The sequence below is a fragment of the Sceloporus occidentalis genome, unplaced genomic scaffold (genome assembly GCF_023333645.1).
Source record: "Sceloporus occidentalis isolate IW3139 unplaced genomic scaffold, rSceOcc1.0.p SCAF_35, whole genome shotgun sequence".
NCBI lineage: Eukaryota > Metazoa > Chordata > Lepidosauria > Squamata > Phrynosomatidae > Sceloporus > Sceloporus occidentalis.
In genome coordinates this window covers 3,632,081-3,645,649 of record NW_028317015.1, presented here as the reverse complement: position 1 = coordinate 3,645,649, position 13,569 = coordinate 3,632,081, and the positions used below count along the sequence as shown (strand labels likewise).

Sequence of the window (13,569 nt, the reverse complement as noted above, 5' to 3'; positions counted from 1 at the left end):
TAAATTGGGGGGGGGGGGGATTAACACAGGAGGATCCAGGTCCTCTGCATCGCTGCGGGGGATCTGGATCTTAGTCTCATAATCAGACCTATTTGAGGTCTGATTATAAGACGACCCTGATTATAAGACGAGGGGTATTTTTCAGAGCATTTGCTCTGGAAAAAACCTCGTCTTATAATCGAGCAAATACGGTATTTACAATCAAGCAAAGGGAGTAGTCTGAGCTTATGTCTCTTGTTTGGATGGTTTTAAAAGAAATGGTTAACTAGACCATTGAAATGCTGGATGACTTTCCAGCTGCTCATGCGCAGGTTGCCTCTTTGCATCCAGAGTTTTGCGGAGTTCTTGTCCAGTTGTTATCTAGATCTACTTTATCGCGTGAAAAAGCCAATCCGTGCGCAGGGATGACAGCCGTCTCTACTTTTAAAAGCCACATTACTATTAAGAAGTAAACAAATTGAAGGAAGCTCTATCACCGCTTCCCTCGCCAGCCCTTACACTGAGTACACTGTGTTACTCTTCCTTGGCACCCGTCTGCCGCAGGCATAATGTCCCGATTGTCCGGTGTTGTTATACCACGGTGCTGGGTACATTGTATTTGCTCATGTTGGGTGCACAGACACTGCGAGTGTTGTGTTTTCCCGAACTAAATAAATCCCCCCCTACGCACCCTGTCCTACCCGGCTTTAACTCTTCTGCTCCTGTTTGGCTTAATATAGGAGAGACTTTCATTACCTGTCAGCAAAGAGAAGGGACGACGACTGTGCTTTATTCACCTGTGAGTCAATATGGAGGTCATAATGGATTTATATAAAACTTCTATGCTATGAGACGAACTTAAAATCGGCACCGTGGTAGTGGTTGGTGTGTGAGATGGGTTTGGCAACGCTTAACCTCTTCTTGTTGCCAGCTAAATTGTAAGCTCTTCAGTATAGCTATTACTCAAAGTATAAAACATCCAAAAATAGTTACCGGCACTCCAGGGACTTATTTAAATAATCACTCCAGAAACTGCAGTTTTCTAATCAACGTTTCAGTCTATTTATTAGACTTTCATCAGGACATTTTTTATTACTCAAAGTATTTAGTGTAAATGGTGCTCCTTTCCGAACACATTTTGTTACCATATACAATACATTACAAAGCAAAGCTGCTCGGTGTCATTTTTACGAGGATTCTCTGCAAACGTACTGAACGTGTGTTTCTATAATGACATGTTAGTGGGGGTGCTCGCCATTCGTACACCGCTCCAGGCCAAATCCTGGCCTCGGGCCGGCACCCCCAGCCTTTTCCCAGAGTGATGTCATGGGCGCGCTGGCAGGTCTGGATGTTCTGCCAGCATTCCACAGCGTTTATGATCACTCGCAGATGTGAATCCAAGAACACACTGTACCCAGAGCCGAAATTAATGCAGGCTTGAGTGCCGTCCAACCCTGATACAGAGGAGGGACACACACAGGGAGGAGGGGGTGACAGCGCAAACTATTTAATGCTGTTTATAAATTATACACAGTCTGATGAAAAATACATTCCCCCCCCCCTTCCCTTCCTCCTCCTTGCCCTGTATTATTTTATTCGTGCCCTGACAGCCCAAACGAGGCTCGGTGTGGTTTGAGCTCCTGTTCTGGCACGGATCTTGCAAGACATATTTTACAAAGTAATATGGCAGAGGGTTGGCCTAACCTGCGGAGAGGGTGGGTCGGGGTCCCTGCTTTTATTGCGTCTCTTTTTATGTCTGTTGCTGTGGTTTTATCATTTATTTAAACGCTCCTTCATACTCCTTGTTCTCTGTAGCTCTGTTTACGCCTTGACTTTTCATCTCTCTATTAACCTTGAATAGGGTACTACTTGGTACTGTAGAAGGTGTTTGTTCCCGTTCATTTAAATACATTGCAATGCCCACTACTTTTAGCCGTTACCTTGCCTTTCTATGAAAATCCAGAATGGAATTAGCACAGTCAATATAAACAGAAAACTGGTGTTCTTTTTAGTGTTCTTACCCCACCCCCCAAAAAAATGACAATAATATATGTATGTGTATGTATGTATGTATGTATGTATGTATATATGTATATCTTAAATGTCATTTTCCTGTTATCCTTTCTTGTTATTATGGCGCTAAAAAGTGCGTGAAAACCAGTGAGTTATGTTTTGGAGTGACTATTTGTTTCGTGAAGTTAAGTGACAAAGTCACCCAATTGCTTAACTCGTGTGTATCCCGACATGTTTCCATACTCTTGTATAGAGTCCGATCGTTCCTGGTCTGTGGATTCTTATAAAGAAATTAAGAATTTAAGCCGAGTCGTTGGAAGTGTGTGCTTGGGTACGTCTGATGCGCAATAAACAAATATCTCCGTTTTGGAGTAGACGTTTTTCGATGCGTGACAATCTCCCGCTCCTGGCAGCTAAGAGGTTAACGCATCAGTTGTCCCAGGTACTGCAAAAGCTTTCCCGCTACTAATGTTTATCGCATGCCCAACAGGCAGCTCGCCTTAAATCTCTGCGTTGTTGCTAAGTAGCGCCTCTTCGTGTCCCCCTCCTCCTCCCTCCCGTACTGTAATGGGCTTATTTTGTATTCCATACAGCTCTGGGTCTTATTTTTGTATGCAAGACAAAGTGTTTTGATGGCGGATGGAAGCAGCCTGTGTCTAGAGGCTGCTTGGAGTTTTTCTGCGATGTACAGTACACACTGTGCTTTCAGAGCAGAACACAGACTGCTCAATCCTGCATTGTTCCGTCTCTCTACACGGAGAACATCCAGCGGTTAGAGCGGCTTCTACGCTCAAATCGTACAGCACCGTTCTACGAGGCACGCGCGCGTTTTACACCGTGCCGTCTAATAGCTCCCAACTTAACATTTCTAAATTGCGGTTTAAATATTAAAACACAAAATTACTTTATTAGTCGAAATATGAAACGCTACTGGACAAAACTGCTAATAAGGTTTTATACGGAAGCTATAACAAAATAGCTTAATGAATAGGAGTTCATGGGGCTCGCTCTTGCTCTCATTGTTTTGTATCATGCAGGCAGCAAAACTGACCAGAATATAGATAAGATACAAATGATAGCAAATGTCTAAATATTTCGGTTGAACATTTAAAAATATATATTTTTAAATAATGATGATGGTGATTGACCGGACATAGACTGTAATGGCAGACGTTCAGTTCAGGGGGAAGCACAATGTTCTTTACCTTTCAGTCACTCATGGGCTGAATAAAAGCTAAAGGTTATCCTGGTTGCACCATTTGTTCTTCACCGTCAAGAAGACAACCCCGATGTTCTCCTTAAACGTATTGAGTATCTACGTGGCATTGGCTTATTAAAGTCATCCAAGCCCTGTAACGTGTTTTTTGTAGCCTGTTCCCATTTGAAGGATTCATCTGGAATCCCTAACCAACAGGGAGTAGATTTTCCAAAGTGTCTATTGAAGAAGATAGTTGTCTGCCAGGTATCTCCAGGACCCAAAGTACTCCGAGGCAGGAGGACAGTTTAATAGCAATAGTGAGAAAGGTTTGTGCCATGTCCAAAAGGCCAGAGGGAATGGTTGAGCTTTAAGCCCTACTCAAACATGCGCTGACCTGCCTAGTAATAGGTAATATATATATATGAAATGCAGCAGACTAAGTGGTTGCCATACCATCGTACAGATCTCCGTATCATCCACAAACTTAGTCTGGCCTGTGTGTTAAATACTGCATTGGCTTCAATGTGACTTTTACAGTGTAGTTATACAGCTATAGTTACTGGCATTATCCATTTTAACAGAAATAATGCTTTATTTTGTTGCCTAGAAGGGTAGGTGGCGTGGTAGACCCCTGAGCAGAGAATTAAAGGGTATTTCTCTACATAACGAAGAGTAGGTTGATGCATGCCAAGGGTATAACAAAGTCCCGGAGTCCTAAACAGTTGTGGAACCACAGCCAGCCCGTACCCCCTTATCCGACAGGATCCGGAGTGTCTTTCACTGGCCATGGGCATCATTGGGATTCAGAGTGATTCAGATCAACAGCTGGATCGCGTGGCGAAGAGGTCACAGTGGGTGCAGCATTGACTGGACCTTTTTTTGTATGTATTTGGATCTGCATGATCCCATGATCCATATAGTTACCCTACTACCCTCTCTACCTAATGTATCGGTTTGTCTTAGTCTGTCAATTCCAGACTTGTCATACACCCTGAATTTAGGTGTTGTCTAAAGCGCTGCGTAAATTGTTGGCGCTATACAAATAAAAGATAATAAAAATACCAGTGACTAATAAAATGTTATTCAAATAACTGCTGTTGAATAATTACAGTATCAATGTTAGCACAACATATGGACAAATGTAATGATCTGTTGCATTGTCTGTTCCGCTCCGCTGGGATGTGGTTAAGTAGTAGGTCCTTAGGTGAGCCGAGGGTGAGATTCACACAGGTGTCGATTTATTTGGGGTGTGTAGTAGAAATCTAGAGGTGTGGAAGCTGTGTTGCAAACCCCAAAGAACAAGATAAATTTAAAATTGTAATTGGCAGACTTCCACAGGCTTGCGGCTCTTTTAATGAGTCATAATAACTTCATTTAAAGCCAGCTGAGCAGAAAATAGATTGGAATGAAGCCGGGGGCCATTATGGATTTCTGTGTGTGTATCTGTCTCTGTGTAAGATGCAGTTGTGCAATCATTGTGTTTGTGGGTTTTGGTTTTTATTTTGCTTTTTTAAGACTTGAAATTCATGGATCAAAATAGAATATTATTATACCAAATTAAAGGAATGCGTTGGGATCAGGGACTTTAAATCAAAAGTGCGTTTGTTTTTATTTATTTTTTTAGCAAATGTACTTCAAATGTATTCACCATGTACATATTCATACAGTTTATATAAATATTCAAATACCTTAGTTTTTGAGTGGTATATGTTTGTGAAATATATACACTCTACTCAATGTATAGAACACATACATGCAATGTTTTACATGATAAAAGACACACACAATGGTACTCGTCCACCCACTACTCTAATTAAACCAACAATAAACATGACTGTGGGTGAAGTCCTATGTATGGATTCTGCGGCGCGGCCTACTGGCCACACGTGTTACTGCCGTTTGTGGAGGGGTTGGAGCAGCTTTAGGGGCAGGTTAGAGGTGACAGGCTTTGGGGGCTACATGTGCAGGTTAAAGGAACAGGCTCTTGTGGGGGGGTGCAGCTAGCATCAGGGGCAGGTTAGATGAACAGGCTCTGGGGGGCAGCTTCAGGTGCAGGTTAAAGGAACAAGCTGCGGGGGGGCAGGTGCAGGTTAATGGATCAGGCTCTGGGGGGCAGCTCAGGTGGACACTGTATTTATTTTGGTAGCTGTTGAAGCAAGAGTGTCTGTATTGGACATTTGCAAAAAGGTATTTAAGGCAGACTTACAGCTAAGAGATGGAACGGTACCATGAAAAAATATTTTTTATATTAAAATACTCTACACTAAAAGTCCAACGTTGTTCCTATAATTGTCATCTCCAAACTCATATTGAGGGATCAGGGTAAGTATTTTAGGATGTTGTCTGATGTCACCAGGCATTGGAGCTGCCAATAACTTATGTCACCTGATTGACACCCTATTCACGAAAAGAAAATGCATCCCTTTCCCAGTTAATACGGATTACGACCTCCCACAGCTGCTAACGGGCTGGCATGGCGTGGCAGGTTGGGACAATTTGTACCTGGTCTTTGGCTCCTGTCCCAGCAGTAAATCTCTCTGTTTAATATATTTAGGGATGTGTGTGACAGTGCATCATAAGGTTCACTCATAAATAGCCAGCGCTTGGCAGGACACCTCAGTCTGCCGCACTGTCCGAAATAAACACGTCCAACGTTTTAACTGCGTGACTGCCGGTTCTGTATCAAGCATCCTCATGCAGTTGCTGTTTCCTTGAAATTTAAGAGACGTAAACTGTTTTCTGATGAGCCCCAAAGGTTGTAAAATATAAATTTGGCATGTGTACAGAAAAAGTACATTTTGCTTCTTAATGCCCGTTTTCTATCGGTTAAATGATTCAATATCCCTTGAAATATCTCCTCCTGGTGACCCATTGTATAAGAGTCCGCAGAATCTTAATGCACATCTGGCAAGTGTTGTTGTAGGTTTCAAATGCCAGTCTTGATTTACATTTTTTCATTTTATATAAACGTTATTTGGATGTCTATATGTTTGATATCTTTTTCTTGAGACATCCTTATTTTAGCTTGTCCATATTTCCTTGGCCTAACCGACCAACCAAGACATGGTCTTTAATCATAAAGTACGCCATCTACTGAGTCTTTAGTCAAAACCGATACCGTTTATTGGGCCTGCACAGTCTCAATCTGTGTCTTCTTAGGTCCTAAAAGCTTGTGTAGCGTTTGCATCTTTTTCAATGTTGACTCTATAAGGGCTATCCACTTTGGCGTGTTTTTCTCTCGGACTAATATGTCAATATACATTTGTTTTATCAAGTGATCAAAGTAAACTAGTAGAATATATCTGCTAAATTCTTCTCAAAGAACCCCACTTTAGGGATGTGGATAAAGGCTTTGATATATTGTGGCACATTCTGTGGAACACTATGATAGATACATACCTAGAAAAAGAGGAACATCGGTGGGGGTGCGAACATGTCCCACCTAAACATGGGTGTCCCTCCTAAAGATGGGTGTCCCTCCTAAACATTGATGCACAAGTGTTTTTGCACTACCATGTCAACCCATGCATCTGTTTGAAACAACGATAGCCCAATTTTTTGCGTCGAAGAAATCAGAGACTTGTCTGCTAATATATGTTCTTTTCAAATAAAATAATACCCTTGCTAATTACCATAGAATAAAACACTTTTTGCTTAGAAAATAGGTGATCTGTGGCTTTTAAAATGTGGCAGGATTAAATCTCCAATCATCCTGAGCCAATAGGTTAACTGCTTTTTAGCTGCTGCCAACAATGAATTAAAGGCTGTTGTCTACAGATTGCGGCTGTATAGACTCTCTCGCTCTCTCGCTCTCTCGCTCTCTCTTCTAGTGGAGATCTCCTCCCCTGCTTGTGTTGTTGACAATGATATTAAACAAAAAAAAAAGGCGCAGGGAACACAAAGTACTCTAGCTATTTGAATTTGGCAAGCAGGGGCTGTTCCTGTCCTGATAAGGAGTACTGTAAATAAGACTGTACAAAGAGCCTGCCATAAAGCAAGCGATGTCTGTACTCATTGTCCTCCCAGCGCTGGAGTTTTTTTTCTTTTCATGTTTTTATTTATTTTTTATTATTTCAGAAGAAGTGTTTTGGAACATGATGTTCTTCCTCTTCAGAGCGATCATGCGGATCTTGTTAGCAAAATGACCGTGGCTTTAAAATAAAAAAATAAACACTGAAGAAGTTAAATTAAACAAGACTTAATGTCTAATATATTAATATGATGACATAGTATAAAAATGATAAGAATATATAAATGTAACAAAACATACATTCTTGGTGTCCTGGATTTCAAGGAACAGTCCCTTCTGGCTCTCAGTTTTACGTATGATGTGTATTCCTATCCCTACACGATATGTTCTCCAGATATTACACTGCGATCGTGTCAAATTCATAATATAAAGGAATCATGGTACATTATTAAATATAAACCCTTACTTAAATTAACTAAATAACTTGGTTAAAACTTACGTAAATAGCATATTACAATTTTTGGAAGGTTTTGGAGACTCTTCAACTTCATTCTGTGGGATGTGATAATTTAGTTATTTTATTAAAAATATATTTTTGTAGATACTATAGTAACATAGTAACATAGTTCATAAGGTTGAAAAAAGACCAAAGTCCATCAAGTTCAACCTATATACATATTGTGTCCCTACTGTGTTGATCCAGAGGAAGGCAAAAAACCCTTATGAAGCAGATGCCAATTGCCCCATACCAGGGGGAAAATTCCTTCCCGACTCCAAATATGGCAATCAGAATAAATCCCTGGATCAACGTTCTGTCCCTATTAATCTAATATCCATAACTTGTAATATTATTGCTTTCAAGAAACACGTCCAGGCTCCTTTTGACAAACATTTTTAAGATCTCATTTTGAGCCTTTTCATTTGCAGGACATGTGTCCCAAACAAGACAGATCTCTTGCAAAGAAATTCACAGTGCCAAATACCATGACTTTTTGATAGACCTGTGACTGTGGTACCTCAAACATAACCTCCTATGGTCCTTGGGCATTAAAAGGTTTTTTGGAATATCTTTTTTGGGCCAATAGGTCAGGCATATACATTAAGCCATAGTAGTAGTGTTTCCTCCAAATGTTAAATATGTTGTAGGTTCATGAATTGCCCCACAGGGTCTTAATGTGTTGGGGATGCTAGACGTCATGAGCAGGGGTAGAGGGCCGGTGGACCTTGTGCAGCTTCTTCAGTGTGTAGACAGCTGTTTGATTTTGAGACTCTGTTCTAAGACTCATCACGCTCTCAAACTTTGGCATTGCAGTAAGTTAAACTTGTAAGTTTCTACCAGATTAAAATGTTATATTTATGGTACTAAATCTTTAAATTGACAAAGTAGGTAATTTTGGCTTTTATTATTTACTGCTAATGTCTTCCAAGTTCCGTTACGCAAAGCCTTATTTTTTTACGTCGTCTTATACCGAAATAAAAATCTCTATCCCTGTAAAGGAAACGCTTAAGGGGTAACCCTAAGTAAAAAATAGTTCCTGTCTCAGCATTCTTTTAGTTAAGGGTCTGGAATCTGATATTTATTTTTGCTAATGTGATTTTTACTATTTACTAAAGTTAAGTTTTATGGGAATTGATTTTTGGGACACGTGTTTTGTTCTTGACTAACCTCTACTTTTGTCGCCATGACCTCTTGGCAAGTACGCCCTTGCGTTGGCCAGTATGTGGTCATTTCAGTGATTAGTGAGATAAAGCAAAATCTTTTTTTAGAACAAAGTATTTTTAGGCTGCAGGTAAAATTCCTTTGACATGCTGGAGGTTTATTAGTCTCTTCACCAAACCATAATCCTTTGCCTTTAATTGTCTTTTTTGTTTAATAACATTTCTCGTTTATTTCCCTCCTAGCCGGATCCAAGGCGTATACATGTGAGCAGTGTGGAGCTCAGTTTTCTAAAGAAGATGCCTATGAAGCTCATCGGAGGACGCATACAGGTGTGTACAAACGTTCCTTCACTAAACATGGCTTTGATATACATGTGCATCCCTAGTCATCCCCTGGAACATACAACCCTTTGCTGGTTAACCCCCGGCTTACACTTGTTCAAAGGAGTTTGGGGCACAGATCAATTGCGCCCTCGCTGTCCCAGCACAGTGGCGCATAGTACCTGCATTTGCTTTTTGTGATCAAAGGAAATCAAAGGTCAAACTGAAACATCCTGCATAACCCAGATCCTAATTGGATGACATGAAATACAAAGCTGATGTTCCCACTCTGTACAAAGGCATTTCCGTCAATGAACAGCAATCCATGGGTTAAACAAAAGCTAACTCTAGCTGGGCATTAAGATAATCTAAAATAAGCAATTGTCTAGATGCTATACATTTGAGTGATTTGGCCGTGGCCCTGTCAATTTTGCCCCTGTAATATTTTGACAATATACAGTATACCGAATAAAAATTAGACGTGTTATTTGGCTGGTATGTATTTGCAGCCGAGTTTTGTGGAACTATAAAAGAGATGTCCACAAATTTCCCGTCCTTCGAGAGTCTCTGCCCTTGACCTTGGCATACAACTGTCTGATTTTAGAAGCTTGTGGTTTCACTAGGAGCCAGCTGCCTGCCAAAGACACCTCCTAGACAGCCCAAAATAGGTCACAACGGGTCACAGTGACAAGACTCCAACCACTGTATTGGATGCTCACCTATATGTAAACACGCTATTTATTTTGGTCACTGAATTACGTGGCTTCTTTTGTTTATAATGTTACATTCTACACAACTGTCCTTGTGCTATATTTTTTTTAATATATTTTTTTATATAATTTTTATCACGGACACTGTAGTCAACGCAGTTATGATTTTCCTAGTGGTGCATCTAACCAGAAGTCTAGCAGTCCAGCTAGATTGGACTAAAACCTGTAGGTTGGCTAAACATCATGAGAGTTGTACTGCGCAGTTCATTAAACTGTCGAGGGTTGCTTATTGCTATTCTTCTTCTGTGCAGATCATACAAAAAAAAATGTATATCCATACAATATATACTTACTGCATTGTACCTGGCAGTCCTTCAATCTCTAGACTAACTTGATGACAATGATATCATATGTAAATTTCGAGCTTTTTAAGCAGGATCCTCCTCACTTTTTGCTCCGTAACTCTAAATTATGTGACGGGCTACTGGTTACGTCTTATTTAACCAATGTACAGCGTTGCAGAATGTGATGGCCCCATTTAAATCAATAAATGACATGTTAAAACATATTATAATGTTAAATATTTCATGTCAAACCTCTACAGGTAATGTAGGAATGTGATATGTAATCACTCCTAGATTATTTGGACAAATGTTACCTTGAACATCAACCTACCTTGTATTACTTGGTGGGCATCAGTAGCCCAAAAGCTAGAAACTTAAGTATATAGATTATATAGAATACAGTTCAAATTTTTGTCCGGAAAGCACTTCCTGAAAGCACGTAAAACTTGTATTGTATACATTGAAATTATTTTAAAGAGCTCAACTAAACTTTTATAAGAAGCAGACACCAAACAAACATCTCTCTTCGTGTGACAGTCCATGCCTTGAGTGTAGGCGGTGTATGCTCTGTGCACAAATAAAAATGATGATGTAATACTTTTTGGTGCATCCAAGTTACTTTGTTTATGAAGCTAGTGTCTAAGCACCCAAGAGCTCATCAGCGAGACTAGGCAAAAAAATTGACAGAGGAGGAGCTCCATCCAAAATAACCTGTAACACAATGTCCTTTAAATGAAAGCGCAATGGCGTTCCGAGGATTAACCCCTGTCCTTTTGTGTACCAGAGACGATAATAAAGAGTGTTATCCATTGTGGTAGAGTATACCATATTGATTGGGTAAAATAGGTGACGGTGGTAGACTGTAGTTTAAATACCGCTTTGTGATGTTTCCGTAATGCTCCCAACCACTAACCTAGACATTCTTACCGTGACAATGCTGTTGGTTAGGGATTAGCAAGAGGGCAGATTTGACCTTTAAACTCTTACCAACAAAAGCCTTATGATTATGGAGTCAGCAGTCTTTGTACTGTGTCCGCTAGGAAAAGCTTTGTTAGCCCCCTTCCTCCAAAGGAAGATGAAAGTGTCTTGCATTTTATAATTCAGCACAGTAGATTACAGTGTGAATTGATTATCACCTTCCCTGCCAACGAGATGTTCCTCTGACACACTGTACATACATGCAATATGTCCTATAATTAAATACATTGGACACAAGAACTTTAAGGACTTGTCTTTAAGGATATCCTATGTTATGAATCTGTAAACCCACCGGACACTATTGCAAATTAGGTACAAAAATATCTAACAAAGCTATTCTACTTTGAAAAAATGATCCTAGGTGGCAGTGTGTCTTTTTTTGCACAGGATTACAAAAGAGACCAATTTTAGCTTAAGGACTGATTTATAAAATCTTTGTCCAGTCACAGAGTTGGCTCTTGGTCTGACCTAACGACCTTTTCCCTTGTACATCGAGGGCTTGATCAGCAGCCAACACAAACGTCCCTTCGTCTCCTTACCCTCCTATTTTATTAGTAAAAGGACATATAATAGCCAAAAGTAACAATGTACACATCTTCAAAAGTAAAATACTACATTGGGTGCATCATCCAGCCAAAAATAAAGTGCTGCAAATTTACAAAAATGTTTTATTATACGCATGGTTAAACAGGAACAATATTATTTTTCTACATTTCTCATACATGCTATACTCCCCACCAGCCAGCTCCAGCGGTGGCTTGCTCAAGAGTTCCAGGGGTTCTAACAAAGAGTCTGTTGAGTCTGTATGGGACACTAAATCGTCCTTTTTAATGTTCTGACATGTATACATTTTCATTATTATGGCTGAGCAAGTGACCATGTGGTGAGCTGGACCACAACTAACTCAATATTTGTCTTTGTATAAATTAGAAGGCCAACGGTGCAACAGAGACCGAGTAGATTATGTATGAATAGTGATTCTGGAGCAATCTATGAAATGTAGGTATGTCTCAATCAAAGGAAAGTTCTGTCTTATCACTCCATTCCATTGGTTGCTTTTGTAATATGACCAACAAACAATGGAATTACAGGAAACATGCTTTTTTTGGAAAAAACTTTGTGGCATATAACTTTAGATCAGAAAGACTGCAAATTCAAAAGGTATGTATTTTATTGTCCCTTAAGTGTAGGCTTCAATTGGAGACATGTTTTTATTTCTGAATAATGTCAATTTTAGTTTTTCTGCATAATGTTTTTATGTTTCCAGAAATGCAAACCTCGTGTTTTGGAGCATAATGTCATAAAATGACTGTTATGTTCTCTTGCATCAGTATTAACTTTATTAAGAAAGATAAAGATAAAATACTGTGTAACAAACTGGCATCCCATGGGAATCTTAACGTTAATATGAAACATGAAAGCCATTCATTAATTTTAATGTAACGTCACAAAATGTTTCCCAAAATTTGACCAGTTGGTCCAGTCCAGTTCAACTGGTTGTTCTATGAAGTTGCAGTTTAAATCTCAGGCCTATTTCATCTGTACCAAAAGTTTTTTTTTAATTTTTTTATTTCCCCCATTCAAAAGGACCGGTACCCCAAGGGACACTGTCCCTTTTAACCTAGGAAGCAGCAGGGAAGGTGTTAACCTTGTTTGGTACAGTTAGTTGCAGGGTCTTCTGCCGCCAAAGGCTTTAATGTTTCGCTGTCACTTGCTTCATTCAGATGTCCGTGGGGACGCCCCAAGTGTGATTGTTAGTGGCGGCCCCTATTGTCGCTATCCATTGGGGATGCAGACAATGGACATGAGAAAAAAAACCAGAATGAACCTTGCCATGTCCCTGCTTGAAAAGACTTGGGACGGAGAGGTCAGGGTGAAGGGGGTGTGACAAATATGGCCTCTTATTCACAGAGGACATTTCTTTGTGCTCACGCTGGCCAGATGGCCTCTGGAATAAATTTAGCCTAGTCTAACACTAGAAGATGGGGGGTGGGTTCCAAACAAGTGTTATTACATCTTTCTAAGGAAGTATGGGGAGCCGTCCTTCTCCCTGTTATTTATCTCTCTATTATAAAATCACAGCTACAACAACGCCAACAGGGAGCTGCAGCTTTGTTCTCCCAATTTAACAATCAATGTACTTTGAGAAAAAGCGAGGGTGAAAGTGGACAAACATTAGAGGAACAGGTCCTAATTTAGGTTGCTAGAGTAAAATTTGTATTGCATGTCTCTGTGTAATCGCTAGAGCCACAATTTATGCACACAGCATTAACAGGAAGGTTTTGTGAAGAAGGATGAGGCGTCTGCAAGCAATGAATACAATATAGAGAATGCCTAACAATCTAATAAAGGCTGATAAGTTGGGGGGGGATAGAAGTCGCCACCATAGAGTAACGG

General features: G+C 40.1%; 1 protein-coding gene across 2 annotated transcripts in view; it reads left to right on the top strand.

Annotated features, from left to right (window-relative positions):
* LOC149297974 (zinc finger and BTB domain-containing protein 16-like) overlaps window positions 1–13,569 on the top strand; it is a 61,271-nt gene that overhangs the window by 36,796 nt on the left and 10,906 nt on the right. Inside the window, exon 3 of one of the 2 annotated variants that reach the window (XM_089487947.1) lies at window positions 9,063–9,149. The exons of the other annotated variant lie outside the window; for it this stretch is intronic. Within the exon in view, the coding sequence (XP_089344073.1) occupies window positions 9,063–9,149 (87 nt within the window). The remainder of the gene's footprint in view (window positions 1–9,062; window positions 9,150–13,569) is intronic. 2 annotated transcript variants of the gene reach the window in all.